The sequence below is a fragment of the Magnolia sinica genome, chromosome 3 (genome assembly GCF_029962835.1).
Source record: "Magnolia sinica isolate HGM2019 chromosome 3, MsV1, whole genome shotgun sequence".
Taxonomy (NCBI): Eukaryota; Viridiplantae; Streptophyta; class Magnoliopsida; order Magnoliales; family Magnoliaceae; genus Magnolia; species Magnolia sinica.
In genome coordinates, this window is record NC_080575.1 from 740,758 (window position 1) to 765,387 (window position 24,630).

At 38.8% G+C, this 24,630-nt stretch overlaps 1 protein-coding gene across 14 annotated transcripts in view; it reads right to left on the reverse strand.

Annotated features, from left to right (window-relative positions):
- Window positions 1-24,630, reverse strand: part of LOC131239206 (transportin MOS14) — a 57,996-nt gene continuing 33,366 nt past the window's right edge. For 12 of the 14 annotated variants that reach the window (XM_058236792.1, XM_058236790.1, XM_058236789.1 and 9 more), the window contains 9 exons: window positions 17,643-17,792; window positions 6,357-6,442; window positions 5,604-5,791; window positions 5,425-5,517; window positions 5,086-5,273; window positions 4,857-4,968; window positions 3,318-3,475; window positions 2,020-2,136; window positions 1-629 (listed from right to left, as the gene is read on the reverse strand). In XM_058236792.1, coding sequence (XP_058092775.1) covers window positions 405-629; window positions 2,020-2,136; window positions 3,318-3,475; window positions 4,857-4,968; window positions 5,086-5,273; window positions 5,425-5,517; window positions 5,604-5,791; window positions 6,357-6,442; window positions 17,643-17,792 — 1,317 coding nt within the window. In that variant the 3' untranslated portion in view covers window positions 1-404. Of the gene's footprint in view, window positions 630-2,019; window positions 2,137-3,317; window positions 3,476-4,856; window positions 5,007-5,085; window positions 5,274-5,424; window positions 5,518-5,603; window positions 5,792-6,356; window positions 6,443-17,642; window positions 17,793-24,630 lie in introns of those variants that run through there. The other 2 variants (XM_058236793.1, XR_009168086.1) reach the window with 2 other exon arrangements.

Consider the following 24,630-nt stretch of genomic DNA (forward strand, 5'->3'; position numbering starts at 1 on the left):
TACAGTAAAATTCATCAGCTTGATTTCATTGCAACATGCCAGCAGATACAAAATATAAATTCAAAGTATCTCTGTCTGACAGTTTAAAATTTCACATCCAAGAAAGATCACTTGATTTTCATTCAAGGTAAAGAAGAAAAAGAAAAAAAAAAAAAGAAAAAAAAAAAGCCCTCAAATTGTGGGCGTGGTAACAAAATTTCAGTGACAAGAATCGATACTGTACAAAGCATTTGATTGTGGCGCAATGAGCACTGGGTTCGAACCACCGAGTTTCAAAACCAAGCTGCCAAACACACCTTCATTTACAGTTTTACGTTACAGGAGTTGTCAGCAACAGGTTTAAGGGCCTCGGAGGAGCAAAAGCTTGTAGATTGGCAACATCCAGATTGGTAATCTTTCACATGTCACGTAAGATTTGGAACATTCCGATGAGTGTCCGCAAAATCTCGGACAATACGCTTCAGAGCTCTCCCACCTTTCCCTCGCATGTAGCCAGGATCATCCTTTCCTGCATCACGGGTCTTGCTCTCAAGGTAATCTGAAGCTGCACTTGCAAGGGCATTCAGCCATGTGGGTGCCAGGCTTTCTGCTTCCCCTGGCTTTAGGTACTCAGCTGGAAGCGCTTGCACCTGTGTTATTATTCAAAGGAGAGTTAAATAACCTAAGAATGAAATCTGTAGCAAACAAAGACCTATGTTGCCACTAAATCAAAACATGGGTTATCTCCTATCCACAATGGGAGCAGTCAGGTCAACAACCTGGATCGCCAGACCATGGGCCCCATGTGTACAGACGGGTGCATCCTGGGGCAGCATCCACATCCTGATCATTCATTGGGATCCTACAAATCCTCTTAGTATCAAGGTATAATCTCTTCAAAGATTCAGACAATCCCTGAGCTGCAGATGTTTCAGGTTTCGCCGTGTATGGTACATGAACAGAATGCTACTGACAGTCTAATAAAGGCAGAAACAACAATACCAATGCTATTTTAATGAAGATGGTGCAGTCTAGCAGCTAAAATTAACTCTGCAAGGACATTTTAGTCCTGAAAAGGTTGTTCATTAGAATCTGGCACAGATTTTTTTCCTGAAACATTTTAACTGCAACCCAAACAAAATATACAACACATAAATATCACAAGCCTTCAAAACTTCATATATATATATATATATATATATATAGATTCGTATCCAGAACTCAAGCAGGTCATACCATCCAAAACCATGTGAAATCATGCCTAAATCATCTGAAAGCACTTGGTGGGACCCTTGGATGTGGTTGAAACTTGGATGGGCTGGATTCTAAATCACATCTCAGTGGACCCTATAAACAATCATGAATATTTCAATGTGTGGGCATCTACTTTCAACTGTGGTCTGTGGTGTGGCCCACCTAAGTCAGATTGGCCTGATTTTTAGGCCGGTGGGCGACCATGGAAGGGTGCATCTGATTGATGGGGTGGATGTCTGACATAGATCATGGTGGGGCCCACACAGCTCAACCTCATGGGAAGCTCCCATGAGGTTGACCTCACGGTACCGTACTGTGTCCATGTGTGCGTATGCATGTCTGTATATATATAGAGACACAATGTACAAATAGAGAGCTACGATGGTTTGAAAACATAATTGAGATCTTCAAAACTTCTACTTTTTTCTTTTTCTTTTTGTGTGTGTGTGTGTGTGTGTGTGTGTGTGTGTGTTGAGGTGAGAACTTCAAGCTTTTGAGTTGACCAAACACAAACACTGACTTCAAATCGACCTAAAGGGTAGTTTCAGTCTTTAAAGCTCCCATAGTGGATTTGACCGTTTCAAAAACTACGACAGGAAAAACACCATTGTGGGTTTGAATCACATTATTATAACACAAGAACTCCAATAAAAAAGACTACAACAGAAATAACACTCATCCATGTTCCAAGTAAGAGTTTCTAGTTTATAAGCCCTAAATTCATTGACATGCAGATGCATCTACAGACACATATAAGGAGTGAGGGACAGGGAGAGGAAGAGAGACCGTCGAGTGCAGCCATTCGTGTAAAGAACCCCAGGATAGAACTGCCTTCCAGGTTGATCTCTCGCTTAGACTGCATATTGCTGCTAATTGTTGCAAGATTGTCGCGGACTTGTGAACCTGTTAAAAATACAAGTGTCACTGGTAGGTTAGTCGAACAAAATTGTGCATAAGCATGATATCTCAAAGGATGTCTGCTCACTGTATGACAAGGATGTCTGCTCACAGTACGACATTGGATGATTAACTTGATTTAGCTAAGAGCTTTACTTATTAAGAATAGAAGACATCACAAGTGCTGATAGACATGCATTCATGAAGAGAACTTGACAAATATGAGTGGCACAGAAAATGGAATCCACATGTTCCCAGATAAAAAGTAATAAAAAATAAGGTAGATGATAAGATCTGGGAAGGATAACCATTCAGCAGTCATAATCAATGTCAGTGAAGGAAAATAAATGTGAAAATTTAACAAAAAAGTTCAGGCAAGGCTGGTTAGCCAGGTTTTAGACAGAGAAAAGGAGGCTGAAGTAAGTACTTCTGAAAGGCTGGACGAGTGCAATGCAACAACTCCTAGATGTTGGGCATGGCGACTTGTCGCCACTCCAGCCTTCTAATATCATTTTACTTTATTATATTTATGGGTTTTTTATATTATTTATTTTAGAGTGTCTTACATTTAGTTACATGGCATATTTAATATTTATTTTGAAACAGACAGTATATCAACCATCTTAAAGTTGCCATATCTGACACCCTTATCCATGTCAGATGCCAACATGTCCACGTCCAAGTCCAAGTCCATCAGTTAAATCCAAGAAAGTTGCAAATGCTGTCCTTCAGAGAGCCCAGGAGGATAAGGCACTTCTCCAATTTACAAGTTCAATGGTCGTAAAAATTGTTCATATTGATGGGATTTTGTCATCCAAATTTAAAATTATGCTCCCACTTCCCACCCCTTGGGACTAAAGAAACTTTGAGTTGGTTAGACAGTTCAATTCAGAAGTTCTAGCATGTGACATGGTTAGCAGCCTTGGAGAACAACAAGAAATAGAACCAAAAAAAGAAAAAAAGGAAAAGAAAATAAAGAAAGACGAGCCTGCCAGCTGCAAATTTTCTATCATCTTTGTCTAGGAATAATTGCTAGGTGATTCTCGTCCTAGAGTTTCCAAATGATAGATGCCATATCATGATTCATGAATCACCACACCACATTCACAAATACAGAACCAAATAATGGAAATGCATAGAAAAATAAAGCCGTTCTTCCAAGGACTTAGATCAAAAGGGATGCCTACCCTCGACATCGCCGATACACCAAGTAGAGCGTAAACCACATTTGATATGAGTCCTTCACCAGTATGAGATAAGACCTGAATTGTTACAGCACTCAATGATCCTTCAACTATACAGGCCATAGATTCCAGCACCGAATTGAGTCCAGCTTCCAGGAAACCTGCAAGGCTCGAGAACCAGTTTGAAAAGTCACAAATGTAACGCAGTGTAAGAGTGCTCCACGCCCAGATATAACAACAGGCTAAAAAACGGAGCATGCATAAAATGAAAAGGTAGTAAAAAACCATGAAATTGAAATTTTAACAGTAGAAAAGGTGGGTCTTCTTATATTACAAAATATGCAACAAAAATAACCAAACACCAATCTTAATATTACACATATGCCCACAGAAGACCACCCAACAGAATCGAATGGTTATCATAAAGCTGCATGTCTTCCAAGCAACTTTCTTCCAGAAGATGGAACAATGCATGACAGAATCTTGAATTCTGGATCCTAAAGAAATAATAAACCATGAGGTCCACAATCATAATTGTTTCAATAGCCACGTGGTATTCACTGAGATGTTACTTGGAAGTAGCCATGGCCAACTATTATACTTTGATGTAACCTGTGCATGTGCATATATTTGGACATCGGATACGGAGGACTAAGGCATCCAATACAAGAAACCCTAAAACTCTGAATCTCTAGGCTTCCAAATATCATATATGCAATCCATGTAAGAGCACAGACGTATGCTAGGGCATAGAATGTATTTTTCTTTTTTCCTTTTTCTTTTCTTTGATGAATTAGCATACGAAAAATATTTATCAAAACGTTTAAGAATGATTATCATAAGACACAATAGAGCAACGTAAGCAAAGAAATAATTAAACAAAGCCTAAGAACAGAAAAAAAAAAAAGAAAAAAAAAAGGCTCCGATCAGATTCACAATGAATACCAGATTGGGTTAGTTTGCTTAACACCTTTTCTTTTTCTTTTTTGAAAGGTAACAACTTTATTGATAAGCCACCTCAAAAGTTTGCAAAACACATTTCAATTTTATGAAGAGGAATTATATGATACATAGCACACATCTTTCAAAGTATCCACGGGTTTTCAGTTCTGACAACTGGGGTGCATGGTTTGGTAACCAGACCATTGGTCCACGTCTAACCATGGATGGAGTACCAACTTTCCATTTGTGCCCTATGGATAGATGGTTAAGAAGACGTACAAATATGACAATGGTCCTCATTGAACAGAAAAAAGGTTCTAATATTGGTCCTTGGATCTTCTGATCTAGGAGATTTTTGGGGCATTCTCCATCCACAGGGGGATTCACAAACTAATAGTCCAGATTGCTGAACCATTGGGCCCACTTGTCAGAACTGAACTGTGTACCCTGTGCAAAGTGCAGGCATCACCATCATCACCTAATTGGGGTTGGCTACATGTATCCTTTTTCGCCATTCCACTCTATCAAGGGTAAGCCATGTATCATATAATTCCTCTTTTATGAAATTGGAGTATCCTTGTCATAAAATACACTGCTTACAGGACAAATATGACATGGCTGCTAAAGCTGCTCCACGATGCATAGCTGTGCTGCATATAGCCGCCTTTTGGAAGGATGCTTCAAGCAGAGAGCCAGAAGCTGCGACTACTTCCTGGAAACATATATCACTGTTGAACAGGTCCTTCGCCGCTACCGTGGCAATAAATGATAAATCAAAGGAAATGATAAAATATAAATACAAGATGCACGTAATTAACAGAAGTAAAACCTTAGGGCAGCATCGGACAAATATAGAAGTGAAGTTTGTATAGGCCTCCACCAGATCAGGCTCTTGATCACATATGTAGGAAGAGTTAAGCGCTGTTATAGAAGCTGCTGAGGTAAATCTTTCAAATGTGTTTATGAATAATTGCCCATATTCTTCTCTGTGACCAAATTCTTCGATGACAACAGCGGCTGATGAAGATAATGGATGCATACCAAAGGTAGAAAATGAAGAAAAAGTAAGCTTCAATGCGCAGGGTCACTGCATTAACAGGGAAAAACAATACAACAGATGCAAATACCATCCTGTATGAAATCTAAGCCGTCATAAATGAATCACTACCTGTTCTGACATAGCATTCATGGCTTTGAAATGATAAGAAGTTTGTGGTCAGGTAATCAAGTACTTTAGGTAATAGTACTAGAAAATGCTGGCCTGCCAAAGAAACAGATTCGACAACTCAATACATCATCAATTGTGGAGGCATCATTTTCAATCAAAACAAATATTAGCACATGAACCTGAGGATTTAATTGCTTGTGAAAGGGCTCGGCACGCTGCTGTGGATAAGTTCCCACTCTCCATATATGGTGATGTAAATAGTTTCTCCAGCAGTGGCCAAAAAACTCTCAGTAAGGCCAGAATAGTATCATCCTCAACAAGATCAGTTGAGAGAGGGATTGCTAGATGGCTGAAGACAGTTCCCATCCTGCAACCAGTTAAGTACAGTATGGCAGCCACACTAGATGGTTGAAGAGAAATTTCAAAAATGTTTCTAGCAGACAACTAAGTCATAGCCAGAGCTTCATATGAATCTGTGAGGTGGAACTGCAAGCCAGAACCACAAAGCAGTCTAAAGATATTCTTTATGCTGATACAAGCTGATGATTTTAATGCTTTCCAAGGACTAGATGTTGCTGTTAATTAGTCATCATCGAAGTTCTAGTAAAAACTTTAACGGAAACCATCTCCAGAATAAGTTGCGGAAACATGACAAATTGCACTGCGGTTATCCTATTGAGAGTCAATGTTCACACAGAGTGTTTGGCTTAATGGTTAGAATATGCTCAGCTTCCATGTAGCAAATCGTATAAACAATTCTCACAAATCGTCAGCATTTAAAGTTGGCAGTCCTGAATGTGGAAATTCTTTATGCCACTTCGCTACAATCAGTATGTGGAATGACATTCAAATTTTGGCCATTGACATCACAGGTCTACTTGGACTGGCTTTAAATGCACCACACAACATAGTTTTTGGCATGAAGAACCAACCTATAAAGTCCTCTGGCAGCGGAGTTCAAGGCTTGTGTATAAGCAGCAGGATTTTGCTTCAAAGAATGGTCATTATCTGCAGCAACCTAGAAGAGGAGTATATTTTAACAGCCGCACAAAGATAGCACTCTCGTGATGAAAAGTTGAAGACAACAAAAAACAATGCCAATTGATGACGTAGATAAAGAAGAGAAGAAGATATGGGGATGCGAGCTTTAAATAAACAAAAATCAGTCAAACAGATCTTTGATTGCATACTAACACTACTAATAGAATAAGCTGCATCAGGTGGCAAGAGCATCTCTCAAAAAAATGTGGCAAGAGCTGTCCCGGTAACATAGTACCGGCCTGGACAACAGATGGATACCAGTTAATAGTTATCAACATATACATGGACATGATAGGCTTACACCACTATTCCACAAAACCATAGACATGAACATGATTGTGTTGTGCACACTGTATGCTGTAACCTATATCAGTATGTATAGTTACCATATTAACTCATTCCTTTCTTAGGGTCCACAGTGAAAATTTGAACTACGACAGTCGCCAGGAATCACCTAGTTCTGTTTTGCATATCTTTTTTCTTCAATAACAAAATTTTTGCAAGGTAGCCTGCAGGGAGAAAAGCTATAAATATCCATCAAAGCAATGGATAAGATAAGAATCACCAATACTGAAAGAAGAATGAGAGGCCCCTCATTCCTCCCAAGTCCCTACAGAAGCAAGAGACCAAACCAACACATTCCTCACCATATCATAACATCGAGAGAGTTGAATGTCGGCTGGAAGATTTGTTGCACAATCTAGAACTCCTAAGTAGATTCTCACCCCTCCAAATGTCTTCCCAAAACTTAATTTGGGTGTCATCCCCTACCATAAACTCCATATCACCCATAAACTTGTCAGTTCCTTCTACAATCACCTTCCCTGAAGCCCTATAATGAGAAGAAGTGAATGTGCGCCACCCTCTTGCTCTCCATATTTACATGCTATAATCTTTTTTCCATAAGCTGTCTTCTTCTGGCCATGACCTCCATAACCATTTTTTAGGAGGGCCCTATTCATCATTTTCAAATCTTTATTCCTGCACAAAGTCCGAGACTTACCACATTCCATCCTACAAAGTGGAGTTCTTCCTCTCTTCCCTACCTTCCAAAGGAAGTCTCTGTAATTTTTAAAGACAGTGGATAACACTAGTCGAGCATAGAAATAGCAACATGTGATAGATTGGCATATTAGATAAAGCTTCCTTAATTAGCACAATGCAACCACCCAGAGACAGATACTGTTTCATGCTGACAGCTGTCTTTCCACAATGACCAGCAGCTGCTAAGCCAGCTGCCACACACACAAACACACACCAATGGTAGATGATGATACATCAAAGGGAGAGTACAAAATTCATTAGCCAAGGCCTGCACACCTTCCTCACCACCGAACACATTATCTCAATTTATTTATTTGACACGATACAGTTTCATAACATCTTAACACCCCTTTAAAGTTCACTCATCCATCACCTCCATCTCATGGCCCAAGACCCACTCTCCTTCGCATATAATGCAGAAAATTCCCAACTCACATAATCATATGCTTTCTCTAAGTCCAGCATATTAATTAAATGAATTGGCCTTTCCAACCAATCCACTTCCTGATAATCCTATCGAATTGTAAATTGTCCAAGCTGGGATGATTTCAACCGTCTTCCAAGATGAGGTTCAAGTAAATTTTGACCACAGTATTATATATTTCACTCTTTTTTGCCACCCTTCTCCCCTCCAGAATCGCACTCTAGATCCTACTTTGCTTTTAGTTCTCCCAATTCCATGATAGAATTCTGTGTCATTAATCATTATCCCATTTCCCTTCACAAATGCCCTCGAGAATAGAGTTTTCTCTGTCTTCTAACGTACCAATGTGCTTCCTTTCCACTCCTTGATGCACCGCTTGAGATTTCCCAATTTCATCATATGTGACCAGCCCACCCCTCCACCTGAATGGAGTTCCACCTGTCCTTAACCTTATCAACAAACCCTTCCTCTTTAAGCCACATCAATTGAAGCAAAAAAGAAATCGGGCCCAACGAATCTCCTTAAGTTTCCAAAGTGATCTTGTAGTGATCCAAAGTATAGCCGAGAATGACAATATGGGAAACGCCCAGAAAATGCTCTTCGCACTCCAATGACACCAGGAACCTGTTAAGTCTTGACATAATAGGATCGCTTTGATTATTCGTCCAAGTAAATTGGTATTCCCATAGGGAGATCAATAATGTCATATTGGTCAATGTTTTGAATAACAATATTGACAAGCATATCAGCCAGGCCCAAAAACAATACAAAACCGGGTGTACCAGATGATACACGTCTGCATTGGTCGGGTTTTTCTTTTCTTTTCTTTTCTTTTTGGCACAAAGATTTTGAAAATTATTGAAATATATATATATATATATATATAGTACAAATGTAAAACGCCAGCATCTATCATGTTCTAGTATTTTTAACACAAATTCAATGCTAAACCAAAACATTCTTATCATTCTATAGGCTTGACCTGCTGAAAGTTAACTAATCAGGCCCTAAAAAGAAAAAAGAAACCAAGCATGATTTGGGTGGTTATGGCCCATTTCATGAAATGCAACAAAAAGAAGATGAAAAGGGCAAGTAAAAAAGGCATCATCTGCAAACTTTGGAAAACGTGTATGATGATTTAGATTAGAGTTTCTTAGACTACATGTTGGACAGGCTGGGATGTGGCATGAAGTGGCACAAATGGATTTAGGAGTGTCAGATCAGCTCAGCTTTTAGTTTTGGTTAATGGTTCCCTAAAAGGCTTCTTTAGATCTTCGAAAGGCCTAAGGCAAGGTGATTTGCTTTCCCCGTTCTTATTTGTTGAGGTGGCAGAAGTGCTCAATAGAACGTTGGATAAAGGATTGTCATTGGGCTTAATTAATGGGACCAAAGTGGAAAATGTCGACTTTCAGATTTCACATCTCCAGATTCCTCATGACATCCTTCTTTTTTATGATGTGGAGGTGGTGAAGGTTGACAATATGCGGAAGATCATCTGATGCTTCCAAGTTGTTTCAATCCTGCAGGTTAATATCCACAAAAGCAAAACCTTGCACAATTTAGATTGTCCTCTACAGAAGTTGAATCCTAGCAAGGATGTTCAGGTGTAAAGCTGGATGCCTAACATCCTCGTACTTGGTCTCCCTCTGTGTATCAGTAAGCCCGCAAAACATGGGACAAGGTGATTGAGAGGTTACAGCAAAAACTCACGAGTTGGAACAGAATATATCTCTCGCTTGTAGGCCGTATGACTCTGATCAAGACAAAATAATCCAATATGCACCTTTATTTTATGTCGTTATTTCAATGCCCCACTTGCATTCTTGATACGATTGAAAATAGTTCTATGAGACTTTTTGTTGCAGGGATCTACATCTCAAATAAGTTTCATCTTCTGTAATGGTCTGAGGTTTGTAAACTGGTTAAACAAGAAGAGGCAAGCATAAGGGATCTAAGATCTATACAGATGGCTTTACTGGGTAAATGGCTTAGAAGATTCGAGATAGAGGAAGGATTGTGGAAGCAGGTGATCTATAGCAAATTTGGGGTCAATAAAGGGGGATGGTTTACTGAGGAATCACCTTTGTGGAAGGCTATTTCCAGACTACCCACAAGATTCATGGAAGGAATTGAGTACTCGATCGAGAATGGGGCTTAGACCAGATTCTCAATGCATGGGTGGTGTCTTGATAGCCCTCTATGCATCCAGGTTCTAGGGTTGATTAATATTGTGATTAACCATAAGATTTTTATTTCAAACTGCTTTGAAGTGTTGAGTGACCCAGTGGTGTGAGCACCTCCTGGTCTCAAGAAATTCTTGTATGCGAAAGTGGAGCATATGGCAAGATTATTTGTTTTTCTTCACGGTCGACATCAGATCCTTTCTTCTTGGGTTGCATGGGCTTGGTAGTGGGAGAAGTCTGGTAAATTTTCAGTTCGATCTTTTTGCAAGGTGTCCCATATGCTAAATGTCAGACAGTTTGTGGACTCGACGGGGGTGATTTGGCATTATAAAGGTCCCCACTCTTATCTTGATTGGTGGCAAGGAATAGGGTGCTTATGATGGAAAAACTCAAAAGAGACATGATTCTCCCCAACATGTGTATTTTACCTTTGGATGCAAAGTCAGTAAACCAAGCGCTATTGCAACACATTTTTCCTAGAGCAATGTTGAACAGGCGCAGATTGGGTACTACCCCCACCTATCCCAATCTCAGAACAAGTTGGGGCTCTAAGTGACCCACCCTGATGTATGGGTTTATCCACACCGTGCATCCATTTTTTGATATCATCTTAGGGTATAAGCCCAAAAATGAGGCAGATCCAAGAGTCAAGTGGACCACATAGTGGGGATTAAACACCAACCATTAAAAACTTCATGGGAACTGTGGAAGTTTTGGATCAAGCTTATATTTGTGTTTTACCTTCATCCGAGTCCATGTAACCTTATGAACAGGTTGGATGGCAAATGAACATCATGGTGGGCCCTAGGAATGTTTCAATGGTGGACGTCATTATCACCACTGCTTCTTGTGGGGTGGACCACTTGAGCCTTGGATCTACCTCATTTTTGGGCTTATACCCTAAAATGATATGGAAAAATGGATGGACGGTGTGGATAAACCCATACATCACAATGGGTCCCTTAGAGCCCTAGCCTGTTACGAGCTCAGGAGAAGCAGGGGTTGTACCCAATCCCCCTCCATGTAGTTTCTGAACAGGATCTTTGACTTATCCCATTGTAATTGAGCGATGCCAAGATCAATTGAAGACTTCTTCTTGGCATGCAACGGGGGAGGGATTGGCCTTAAAGGGAAAGTTTCTTGTGGATTAGCGCATCTAGCTAGTCTTTGGTCGATTTAGACTAAGTGGAATGAGAGATGCTTCTATAACCGTATTCGATCTCCTAATGAGATTTTCAAGAGGGCAAAACTCAATGTGATCACTCGGGCCTTCTGTCTCAAGCTATTTGTATCCTTTTTCTGTAATTTCTTTTGATTCTTGTGGGGTTGGCTTGTAGCACTCTGCTTTGGGAAATATTTACCTTTTCAAATAAAATTGGTGTGACCATTCAAGGGGGAAAAAACAAATGATGAGAAAACAAACAAAAAAAAAAAAAAAGGAAAAAAGAATGGTGGTTGACCCCTTTCACGATTTTCCCTAAAATGGTCCATTATTCCACATTGATTTGTCAAATCCCGCTCAAATCTTGTGTTTTGATCCCAAAACAGGCTTAAATCTAGTCTAAAATAAGTTTCTAAGCTTCCTCTAGGGTTGAAACAAATAAAGAAGTGAAAAAGTAAGAAGCCTTATAGTCATATCGGCCCCGTATCTGTGTTGAGCCGACCCATATCGGACTGTAATAGCTGATGCAGGTCAATATGGCCCTTTCTTTCAATCAACTTATTCACCCTTCTTGTAACGGTGAGGACCAATATGGTTATGATACAGCCATACTGTTTTCAAAACCATAATGATAGTCCACCCAGTTGGAAAGCTCACACATAATGATAAAAGGAGAAACTTTGCCACAACCCCTTTATTGCATAAGAACTGTACCATGGAGTAGAGTATATTCCAAAGGCACATATATGTATATGTATATATATATGTGTGTGTGTGTGTGTGTGTGTGTGTGTGTGTGTGTGTATATATATACAGTGTTTAAATTATCGGCGATATTATTGAATTATCGCCGATAATTTCGGTATCGCTAGAGTTGCGACACGGAAACTCCCTATTTTCGTTTCTCTTCCTAATATCGCCGATTTTTCGGCGATTTTATCGATTTTTTGCGAAAAGTCCAGTTGTCAGCAGTGTTCGCAATATCGTCGCAGTCCAACGATACGAAACATGTCGGAAGAAATATTCCGAAAAAATCGGAAGAGAGAGAGAGAGGGGGGGGAAACTTTCAATAGGGTGGATTTCTACACCTGTAGAATAGATTGCCCCGATTGGAAGCTGCATTTGGTGGGCCATTTGAATCGAAGCTCGCCATTCGTAGGTTACTGTAAAGAAAATCTCGAGTCCCTTTTTTTCTTTCTTCTATTAGATTGTTACCTGAAAACGGAATTGATTTAGGAAGGAAATGCGAAAAAAAAAAAATCCAAAGAAATCTGGAGATTTGGGGAAGATTTCAGGGGTTTTTGGGTCTCTTGGATTAAAAGAAAGGGTTCGGAGCCCTTTTTTATCGGGCGCGGATGCGCTACTGATGGGTTGAGTAGCCAGACTGGCTACTGAAGTGACGTCACCAAGTTCTGTGGGTCCCACCATGATGTATGTTTTGTATCCACACCGTCCATCCATTTTGAGAGACCATTTTAGGTCATGAGCCAAAGAATGATTTAGATCCAAAGCTTGAGTGGACCCCACCACAGAAAAAAGTGGAGAGAGTGACGCCCACCATTAAAAATTTCTAATGGCCACAAAAGTTTTCAATGAAGCTGATATTTGTGTTTTTACCTTATTTAATATTTGTGTTAACTTATGAACAGATTGGATCTCAAATAAACATCACAGTGCACCTTAGGAAGGTTTCAACGGTGAGTGTAACTCACTCCACTGTTTTCGGTGGTGGGGTCCATTATAGTTTTGGATCCGCCTAATTCTTTGGAACATGCGCTAAAATGTTCTCTCCAAATGGATGGACGGTGTGGATACAACACATACATCATGATAGGACCCACATAACTTGGTGACGTCACTTCAATAGCCAGTCTCACTACTTAACCTGTCATAGATAATCCACATCCTTTTTAATCGTGCACGGCTACACTAGTCACATAGGTATCTTTTCACACATGTAATGGGCCTCCAATCTGAACGGTTCATGTGATACGGAGTCCCATGAAACTCCCAGGGACCAAATTTTACCCTGATCTAAAACTCTGGTGGGCCATAGTGAAGAAAGATGTAAATCAAGGGAGAAAATGTTTTCTTTTATAATGGCCCACTGAAGTCTTAGATGAAAGCAAAAATTGAACTATAGAGGTTTCATGGAGTGTTGCATCACTTAGACCATTCAGATTTTGGACTCACATCACATATGATGAGTTCTCAAAAAGTTCTCACAATATCTTTGCTTATGGGAAAATCGGCGTTGGCGTAGATCTAGAGCTTGTTGGCACATATCTAGAGCCTAGAGATGGATGCTCCTGTCAGGGCTCTATAAGGCCCACCATGATATATTTGTTTTATCTACACCATCCATCCATTTTGATATGTTAGTCTAGGGAATGAGCCCAAAATGTAGCCAGATATGAGGCTCAAGTGGTCCACACCATAGGAAGTTGTGGTGGGAATGATATCCACTATTGAAGCTTTCCTGGGGCCCTTCATGATGTTCATTTTCCATCCAAATTGTTCATAAGGTCTAATAAACCTGGATGAAGGGAAAACATAAATATTAGTTTGCTCCAAAACTTATGGCCCCACACAGTTGACTCAATACGATGAGCGTACTGATTTATATGATGCGCACGTGTGACTTGTTTGGATCCGTGGATTGATGGGTCCATGTTCTGTGGGGCCATCATAATGATAAATATTTTATCAATGTTGTCCATTTATTTTGATAGATAATTTTAAGGCACGAGTCCAAAATGAGACAGATCTGCATCTCAGGTGGACCACACTAAGGGAAACGGTGGTGATTAAATGCCCACCATTAAAAACTTCGTTGGGCCATTGTAATGTTTTTTTTTTTTTGCCATCCAACCTCTTGATCAGGTCACACAGATCTTGATGAAGCGAAAATTCATTTTCGATTATGTTAGATTTTGTCACATGTACATCTCTATCATGCAAAAACCACATTGATTGGATAATCCAATCCATCCTTGATTTGACATCTTTGAGTTCATTTATTTTACGTGTCTTAATTAGTGTATGTCAGCTGCATTTGTAATATATAAACTCATTTTGGTTGCTATTAAAGTGATTTTTTATGGCATCGCGTGCTTTTTAGGTCCCATTAAATGAAATCTTATTATGTAATGTATTCTTTTCGCAATTTTTTATTCCTAAATATGTAAATATGTGTATTTAGGCATGTCTTGAAGTTTCACTGAAAAATCCATCGTTTTCCTCATGTTTCCCTCTTTTTCCCCGCATTTCTGGTTATCGGCGATATTATCGGTGATAACGATATTATATCTTTATCTCTGGCCTGCGAAACTTGTAGCGATACCAACAACTCGAACACTGTATATATATATAAGAAAGATTTAAAGGAGGGAGCATTTGCCAAAGGCCCAAGCTGTAGCATTGCATGAATTGGCTCCCACCATTAATGACCCTCCCATGAGATTAACAAAGATTCCCAACCCCATTTTCATAGGTAATAATTTTGCTCTAATCAAAGATTCAATTCGAGTGGGCCCTAAGCTATAAATTATGGAGCCATGTTCATCTCTCAATATGTCACCAATCCCAAATGCACTCTAGTTAACCAAACAAGCTACCATCAGGGCTGAGCTTCCACAGACCTGGGGAGTATCCATCCAATAGCGAGGATAGGCTGAACTTGAGAGCCAACTCTCTCTCTCTCTCTCTCTCTCTCTCTCTCTCTCTCTTTTTCTTTTTTTTTTCTTTTTTTTGAGAGCTCTCTCTCTCTCTCTCTCTCTCTCTCTCTCTCTCTTTTTCTTTTCTTTTTTTTTTTTTTTTTTTTTGAGAGGTAACTTTCACTCTCTTAGGATATCAAATTTAGATCTTCCTTCAAATTCTTCCAATGTGGACCTCCAATTAATCAATGACATTTTAATTATGTTCACCACCCGGATAATATTTCAAAGATTATAATATCAGTTCTATCAGAAGGAGAGATGAGAAGGAGAAGAAGGAAAGGAGAAATAGAAGGAGAAGGAGAAGGAACACAAGGAGGAGGAGAGAAAGGAGAACAAGAAATGGGAGGAGAAAAAGAGGATATGGAGAAGTAGAAGAAGAAGAAGAAGCAGAAGGAGAAGCGAAGCATAATTACTGAGTTGTACATTATGCCGAAGAAGAAGAAAATATAAGACCATATTTGGTAGGAGATTCTTGAACAGATTCATCATTGTCATCAAATGTTTCCCTAACAATAAGAAAGCCTACCTTGCTGGTCAAGAAGAAGAAAATACAAGACCATATCTGGTAGGCGATTTCTTGAACAAATTCATCATCGTCATTTTACTGTAATCTGTAACTTTTAGTCCTGAAGCCTCCATCTCCCTTCAGACAACCATCCTCTCCTCAATACCCACAATTCTCTAGGAAAATTACTGAATTTGACATAATGCCAAACCTCCCTCACAGCAGGAGGATCTTCGACAGATTCATCACTGTCATGAAATGACCACCCTGCCAGAATGCCTCATTCAATGGCCAAAGTTAGGGTATCTTTGCTGCAAAAATCAGCTATCATTTTATTACCAATCCCTCCATCAGACAACTAACCTACTCCAGACCTATGATTCCTTTGGAGAAATAGAGTTCAAAGGGACCCTCCCTCAATCACCCATCCCGTGGTGCTCATATCCATCATGCAGCAAAAGGATATGCATGCATCGTAGGTACAAATTTTATATATATGTGCATTCAGATGCATGCATCACTCACGTGAAGACAGACATGTATACCTGTTACGAGAACTATGCATGTATGCAATAATTACATAAGACCCCATAATCTAAAAAGGATTTTAGACTAACTTCATGCCCAATCTAAGTGGTTCTTACTGAGAAGAAAACCCAGAGGCTTGAAGATTAATAGTTAAACTGAACCAGGATACCTTCCAGACACCCCATCCATAAACATAAAAACCAAGTTACATGAACGCCTGAAGTAGGAATATATTTCCTATAGCAACATGACTAATGTGCGCGATGATCTTTTTTGTAGGGAAGCGTCTCTAATTTGCAAGTCAGAAGGATACGACAGCAGCAGACATATGGATTCTTGGGCAAGACACCAGGATTCTTCTCCTAGCCAAATCCTGTTGAACCTATTGGACACCTAAACACAAAGAATTCTCTTACCATATGCATCTTCGATGGATTGTTTGTATCATTGTTTTAAATATCGACAATATCGGCCGATATATCCCACGATATATCTTGTATCCCACATGTGCGATACGAAACTCACAAGTAGTGCGATATATCTCACATATTCAATCCGGTGAGCATTTTTTTTTTTCAGTCTTTTTTTTTTCTATAAATCATACTAAATCAGTGTCAAATTGTTACAAATCCATGGTTTTTCATGTTTTGCATGAAAAATCATGGATTAGGAGCTTCAATTTCGAGATTTTGAGGAGATGGACCGAGTTGCGGAAAATTGAAAAAAAAATCAAAAATTCCCACTTTCTTGCAAATCAGTTGCAATCTTTGTGTCCAAACATAAAATCAAACATGTATATAACCTGATCTAGTGATTCTTCTTTTTCTTTTGAATATATTGCTTGTGTTTCCACACATCCTCTTACATTTATAAATTATATGAATAGACTTTGAATATACTTGCATCAATTTAGTTAGACAACGCATAGATTAGGACCGCATAAAAAGAAAACCTATTATGTACACTTATTTTTAGTAATGTTTTGATCTATAAATGTGTGTTGATGTCTTTTTTAACAATCATTGAAGTTTCATTGAAAAATTCGCCTAATTTCCCAATGTTTCCAACAACATTGATACATTACGTGATACAACCGATATATCCCATGCGATAACCGATGCATATCTGTATCCCAAGGGTGTGATACTTAACGCGATACCGATATTTCGAACACTGGTTTGTATTAAGAAAGAATAAGGGGGAAAAAAAAGTAAACCAATTTAACAAATAAAATTACTATACTTTTTACAGAACTGCTCTTTGAAAAATAAAACAACTTTGTAAAACTATTTAGGTTTCCTCTTAGGACCTTAGAAATGATAAATTAGAGAAACAGGATTAGTAAAGCCTACACAAATAGATATGGTCAAGATGATAAAATATTTACTTTCTAAATTAACTAATATACACTGCCAGCTCCATGGATATTATTGTGCATAGTTCAGCAAATCTGACATTCCATGCCAGTCTCATATTCTGACAATTATCTGTGTGCAATCCGATGCAAAGTTAATAAAATTTGAGATTGCAATGGAGTAATGATACAGAAAACCATTATGATAAAACCCAATATTCAGGAAGTGCAAAAGAGAAAGGACCCAGGAACACTTACAAGTTTTTCAATAGATACAAAGCTAGAAGAAAGTAGTCTCCCTAACAAATTATTCTTTAGCTCTTTGTTAGGAACAGAACTAAGGATGAGAGTTATTGCACTAACAACTTCATCCTCTTCATCCAATGGTAAATTCCTTTTCTCCAGGCCCTGAAAGAAACACATTTTGTTACATAGACATGCTCCTCTAGAAGATTAGAGATGCTTCCATATAAATAAGAACAGCACGCACATAGTCATCTTGCTATAGAAAATAACAGCGGATAACATGCAGCAGATTGGGATCCAACACAGATATTTAAATACCACTTTTATCTTGCCAATATTATCTAAAATAATTATGCATAAGTAGCACTCGAGCTTTTCATAGAGCAACACAGCAAAAATTTCCATTTAACAAATGGAGAAAGGTCTACTGAGAAGCAATAGCAGGAACAAAAATTAACAGTATCAGCTAAAAAAATGTATGCATCTACTGTTTTTTGGACTTCTCTTCTTAATGTACACATCCCTATATCTGGCCTAATAATCAAATTAATTGATCAAAATGTGCCATCGGCCCATCACCCAATCTCTAATAAGTTTTCAAGAATTACATGGCATCAAGCTGGACCGAAGAGTTTGAAAATATAAATCTGTATACACTAAACTTCAAATAAAATTCATGAAAACTATGTTTAGTGGGATTGATTCCATGGACAAGTTTGTTCATAAACAGTCGACGACAATGACCCATCCACATCGGGTAGTCTTCGGCGCTTAGCAGCCCTTTTATGAATCTCAGGCAAAGATCACCAAACCCACTTCCAAGTCCTAAATCTGGAATGAGCACTGCTGCTCCCCCCAACAATTCCAAGCCTTAAAGATTGAAGAAGTTGTTCAACGATTCGTTGTCCACATGGATCCATGACATGACTCGGATGTACCTCAATACAGTATATTAAAAATAATTTTAAAAAAAAAAAAAAAAAAACTTAAAAAGGGAAATGCTACAGCACGGTATTCCATAACGGTAACAATGGCCTTTTCCTTTCTTTTCTTTCTTGTAACAGCCGTTACGGCCTCGTAACATGTAATGGTTACCACCATTTCCATTAAGTAACGACCTTTACAGCCCTATAATGTGTAACAGTTACCACCTTCATTGTTACGTAGCCGTTTTTTAATACCTTGTGCTACCACCACCCACATTAACTGCCAAGCATACCATCCTTTCTCTTTCAGCTATACAGTTGTATTATTGTATATCACTGCCTGAAAGTTTATAATTTTGTGTCACTGAAAGTAGAAAGGATGGGTATATTTTGCAAACAAAAAACTCCAATATATTTTTTTTTTTTTGAAGAGCAGCGCAATTTCATTAAGAAGCAGGAAATACAACAGAAAAGAAAAACAGAAATATCAGAAACTAGGGACGCTGAGATAGCGAACCAACCAAACTCCTAGAAACAAAAGATTACAACCCCTGAATTGGTCTACATTTGAAACCCATTCTACAATGAACTGACAAATAACACCAGTCTCCATGCATAACTCACAAATGACCCTTTCTATTTTCCATCTGGTCAGAAATGACATTATGATTATGGTTAACATCTGTTGGCAATAAGTGACAACCATGTCAGAGGCATTATAGTTGTTGACCACGGAAAAAGACCTTTTTACCCCCCCCCCCCCCCTAAATATAAAGGAGTTAAATGACTATTTAGCCCTCAATATGTGTGAAAACTTTTAGCCCCTGGTTTAAATAAACGAGTAAAATAATGAGTTTGGGGAGATCCAACCGCTTCTAAAGTGGGGCACACCAATGACATGATATGGATCATCAAATGGATGATCTGGACCGTCAGTTGGTGTAAGCCAATAAAACTGTTCCGTTCATTGAAAATTGAGTAAAACGAAGATTTTTGGGAGATCCAGAAGCTTAAAAAGTGGGCTCCACAAGTAACCAAAGATCTAGAACTGTCAAATGGATGATCTGGACAGTCACTTTGTGTGGGCCATCAAATCTAATTTGTTCATTTATAAATAAAATGATGATTTTTGAGAGACCAACCTTGTAAAGTGGGCCCCACCAAGGTCGGATAATCTGGAGCATCACATGGATGATCTGAACTGTCAAATCTGATCCATTCATTCAAAAGTTGAATGATGATTTTTTGGAGATCCAACCACTTATAAAGTGGCCCCACCAATGATAGGATTTGGACCTCACATGGACAATCTAGACTATCACTTGGTGTGTGCTGTCAAATATGATCTGTTCAATTATTAAGGAGTAAAATGACATTTTTTGGGAGACCCACCCGCTTGTAAAGTGGGCCCCATAAATGCAAGATTATCTGGACCATCAAACATGGATGATCTAGACCATCTTATGGATGATACTAACTGTTCAAAGATGTCATGTGAGGCCCCAGCCACTTTCAACTTGGACCCTACCAATTTCATAAGATCTGGACCAAACCAATGTGTACATCCATCCATCCACGCACAGAGAGAGAGAGAGAGAGAGAGAGAGAGAGAGAGAGAGAGAGATTACATTTGTGGAGAGGGTAGGGTTAGGCTTAGCATTTTGGAGAAGAAAGAGAACAAAGGTTAGGGTTGTGGTTTAGGGGATTTGGGAGGGGTAATATTGTCATTTCAAAAAGATTTTACCAACCTAGCATGTTTGGGTTGTGTGCCCTAGAAATCCAATGGTGACTATGATCATGGATTTAGATGACCACCTATGTTTGGTAAATGTCATGGATGTTATAATCATGTGTCGAAAATGAGGGATTCATCTGGTTGTCCTTAGGGAAGATGAGATTAGTCATAACAGCCACTAGCCAAGGGAGAGTTGTTGTTCATAGATCTCAATACCCTAAATGTCCATGACCACTTTAGCAAATTGAGCAGCTGATGATTATGTTTTGTGTCGTTATGTGATGGTAACCAAAGATGAGACCAGGACTCCGGATGGATAGTCTCCACCATCGGGCTCCTGGTGCCTTGCTCTACCCTACACTAGAGCGCAAGTGTTCATCGTGTTTGAGAATACCTAGTTATAGACTCGATTGGCAACTTGAATTGGACAATAGCCCCGTCTCTAATTCAGGAGGCCCATCATGATCAAACAGGAATGACTTAGACATCTACTAGCTTTGATTAATCCTTAGACCTGAGGACGCATGGGGATTTTAACATCCTAGTATTGTGTGTTTTAACTCACCTTGAGATGTTACATTTGTGACTGGCATACGGGTGTGATTGGGCGTATGCATTAAGATTCAGTTGAGACCCCCAACATGGGATCTTGGTTCACCTAGGAAAATTTTAGTAGGCTAGATTTTGGTGATCGGACTGTTCATGGAAGTGGCCAATGGTAGATGGAAGTGGTAGCGGAGAGATTTTGATCAATTCTGGTGCATGAATAGGTAGGATTACAAACTTTTGATGATGTAAACCAGACCCCCCCAAAATAAAAAAATAAATAAAAATGGTGAGAGAAGAAAAGAGAGAAAAGAAAGAAGCAAAGGAGAGAGAAGAGTCATCTCTCTCTCTCTTTCTCTTCGCTTCTTCACACGTGTGACATGTGGGGTCCATGTGGATAGCTCTCAAGGTGCGCACACCCCAGCCTAATAGTGAGCGTGAGTTAGCTCCTACCTCTTCAACTCTTTGTTCAGATAAATCAAGGAAAGATCTCCTATGTCGGAGAATTGACATCAGCATTCAGGTTATATGTATGCACGTATATTTATGTATATCTATGATGTGTAGATCAATAGATGCCGTATGGCTTTGGTTGATTGAAAACAAAAGAAAAGCTTTTTGGTAATAAGGTCTTTTCATAGGCGGTGAAAACGGTAGAAATCTCTTAAACATGGTATAAGATTACCCTCTTACACCAATCTTTCTTCTTAACCTACTTCTAAAGAATGCTTATCCCCCTACTACAAATTGGCATTAAAGCTAAGTTCAGCCAAGTATGGGGTACAAGAATGCGGCTGGTATGTCAAAGTGTCTTCGTTGTACAGAACTTTGGGAGCTTGGAAGGCGATTATGGCCACGCATCAGTTGGTGAGCAGGGGTATTTCCTTCAAAGTTGGTAAGGGATCTCGTATTCAGTTTTGGATTGATGTTTGGTGAAGGACTCAGCTGCTTCAGGTTTTGTTTCCTGTGGTTGCTAGTCTTGCCCCTGACGGATTTGTTCATTGGTGGAGTGTTATTTTGGGTTGGGGAGTCGATTGTGTGGAACCCCCCTTGCCGCAAAAACCTAACCCATATCGAGTTTGAAGAGTTTGCAACTTTGTTGGCCCTCCTGCAGTCGGTAAAGCTGGAGCAGTTGGAAGAGGACAGGGTCATTTGGTCCATCAATAGTTCTGGGAAGTTTTCAGCTAGATCGCTTTATTACTTCATCTCCCCTTTGCCTTCTTCCTCGGTTCCATCTCATTCATTTCATAATTGGTTTTATGGGGCCCCTCCCCAAGTTGTTGCTTTTCTTTGGTTAGTGGGTCGGAAAAGAATTCTAACTATTGTCAACCTCCAAAGAAGAGCGATGGTTCTCCCTAATATTTGCCTAATGTGCATGGGAAATGAGGAATCCATCAACCACCTTTTCATGTTCTTTTGTTAAGATGATATGGATCTATTTCCTTTCTTCTTTTCAGGTAGTTTGGGTTATACCAAAAACAGTCAAAGAATTGTTATGGGTGTGGCGTGGTGGAGGACTTGGAAAAGATCATAAAGTTTTTTTGGCGGTTGCTCCTTATGGCCGTGTTATGGGTTGTATGGGGTTCCAGGAATGGGCAATGTTTCCGGAATGTGAAAGTGAGGGTGAATGAGGTGATTTCTAATGTTATAAGGCTAGTCAAGGAATGGGCGGTTTATGTTAAGGCAGCCTCTGCTGCCCTCCCCCTTTAGTTGTTTGTTGGGGCTTTTCAAGCTTTGTATTCTTTTCTCGTAGCTCTCAATATATATATATATATATATATATATATATATATATATCTTAGGCTTGTTTTGGAAATCACTGACTAATAACCAGAATAGTATGTTAGCAAGATATCTCGTATCGGTATCGGTTGGCGTAACGGTGCCCACCAATACCGATACGGATACGGGGGCGTATCGGCGATACGGGGGCGTAACGGTGCAAATTTATTTATTTTTTTGCAAAAAAATTATGAAAAAATATGTATTAAATCCGGAATATTCTAAACATTCCAAATATGCATTCATTTATAAATTGGAACATGTTTATGGTGGTGTAACAATCCACTCTTTAGTGAGAAGCTGTATCGGACTATCTGATGAATTTATGAACCAGACAACCTGGTATTGGCTATAGATATTTTATATTTAATTATCTAAGTACATAATATCAATATGAATTAATTAGAATGAATCTAATACCAAAATATCTCATATTTGTAGGTATTGGTGTATTACATACCTTGTGACTTGTGTACATTTTATTTCAACATACAATCTAGGGACTTTTATGTCCAATTATATAATTCATATATCTAACAAATTAATATAATTTTTCCCAATAAATCTTGAGAAAAAATTTGAAATTATATTCAAGTAAATAGTGTTGTCGATTTAGAGCTGATTTGGTGGACCATTTGATGCCCCAAATCAACGTTAAATTCATGCAATCTATTAGCACTTTATCTCACTAATGGATTGGTGGATATTTATTGAATAGTGATGAATGAAAAATATCAAATGATCCTATTTCAGAAAAAACAAGTGTTTACAAATTAACGGTGAAAATCATTTAAATAATTTAATTTTGGAATTGTGACATGGCAACAATAGTGCCATAATTTAATTTATTAATTTTGAGTTAATGTATGCCTCATGGATAATTTTTACGGCCATGTACATAGGGCCCACCACGATGTATGTATTGTATATCCATGCTGTCCATCCTTTTTGCCAACTCATTTTACCTAAGTTTTATATCGGCCTGATTTTTGGATTCCTTTTGTGCATTTTTGTGGCTGTTTCAGCTTGATTCTTCGAAAATAATTTCACTTTTATTTCTGTTCCAATGTGGTAGAAAGAATTGGGTGTTCCACTAGACTTAAATGATTTAGTCTTATTGGCTTCGGATTCTGAATTTTACTAAGAATTTGGATGTATTGCTCTTTTGCATGTATTTCAGAAAGGTAAACAAGTACCATATTTGTTTGGCAAATCATGTTTGCAACAATAAGCATGATTCAATTTTTTGATTTTATCTTTAATTTTCCTGTTTGACTGGGTTCACCTGGGCATGGTCCAAAAAATGAGGCAAATCCAAATCTTTGGTGCACTACACAGTAGGGATTGAATTCCCACGATTAAAACTATTATTATTATTATATTTTTTTATTTTTAAGCTGCGACTTTTGTTTTCCTTGATCCAAGTCCATGCAACCTTATCAGTAGTTTCGATGATAAATAAACATTACAGTGGGCCATAATAAGTTTTTAACAGTGGGCATTCAATCCTATTGTGCGGTCCACTTGAGATCTGGATCTACATCATTTTAGGGACCATGCCTTGAAATGATCAGGAAAAACTGATGGGTAGCATGGATACATAATACAACACATAAATCAAGGTGGGCCGCATGCACTAAAACAATGTAAGTGCACAATGGGCATTCAATCCTATTGTGTGGTCCACTTGAGATCTGGATCTGCTTCATTTTAGGGACCATGCCTTGAAATGATCAGGAAAAACTGATGGGTAGCATGGATATATAATACAACACATAAATCAAGGTGGGCCACATGCACTAAAACAATGCAAGTGCACAGTGGGCCTTCAATCCTACTGTGCGGTCCACTTGAGATCTGGATCTGCTTCATTTTAGGGACCATACCTTGAAATGATCAGGAAAAACTGATGGGTGGCATGGATATATAATACAATACATAAATCAAGGTGGGCCATGTGCACTAAAACAGTGTAAGTGCAGTAAGCGGCGTGCGCCGCAAACCACTTTAA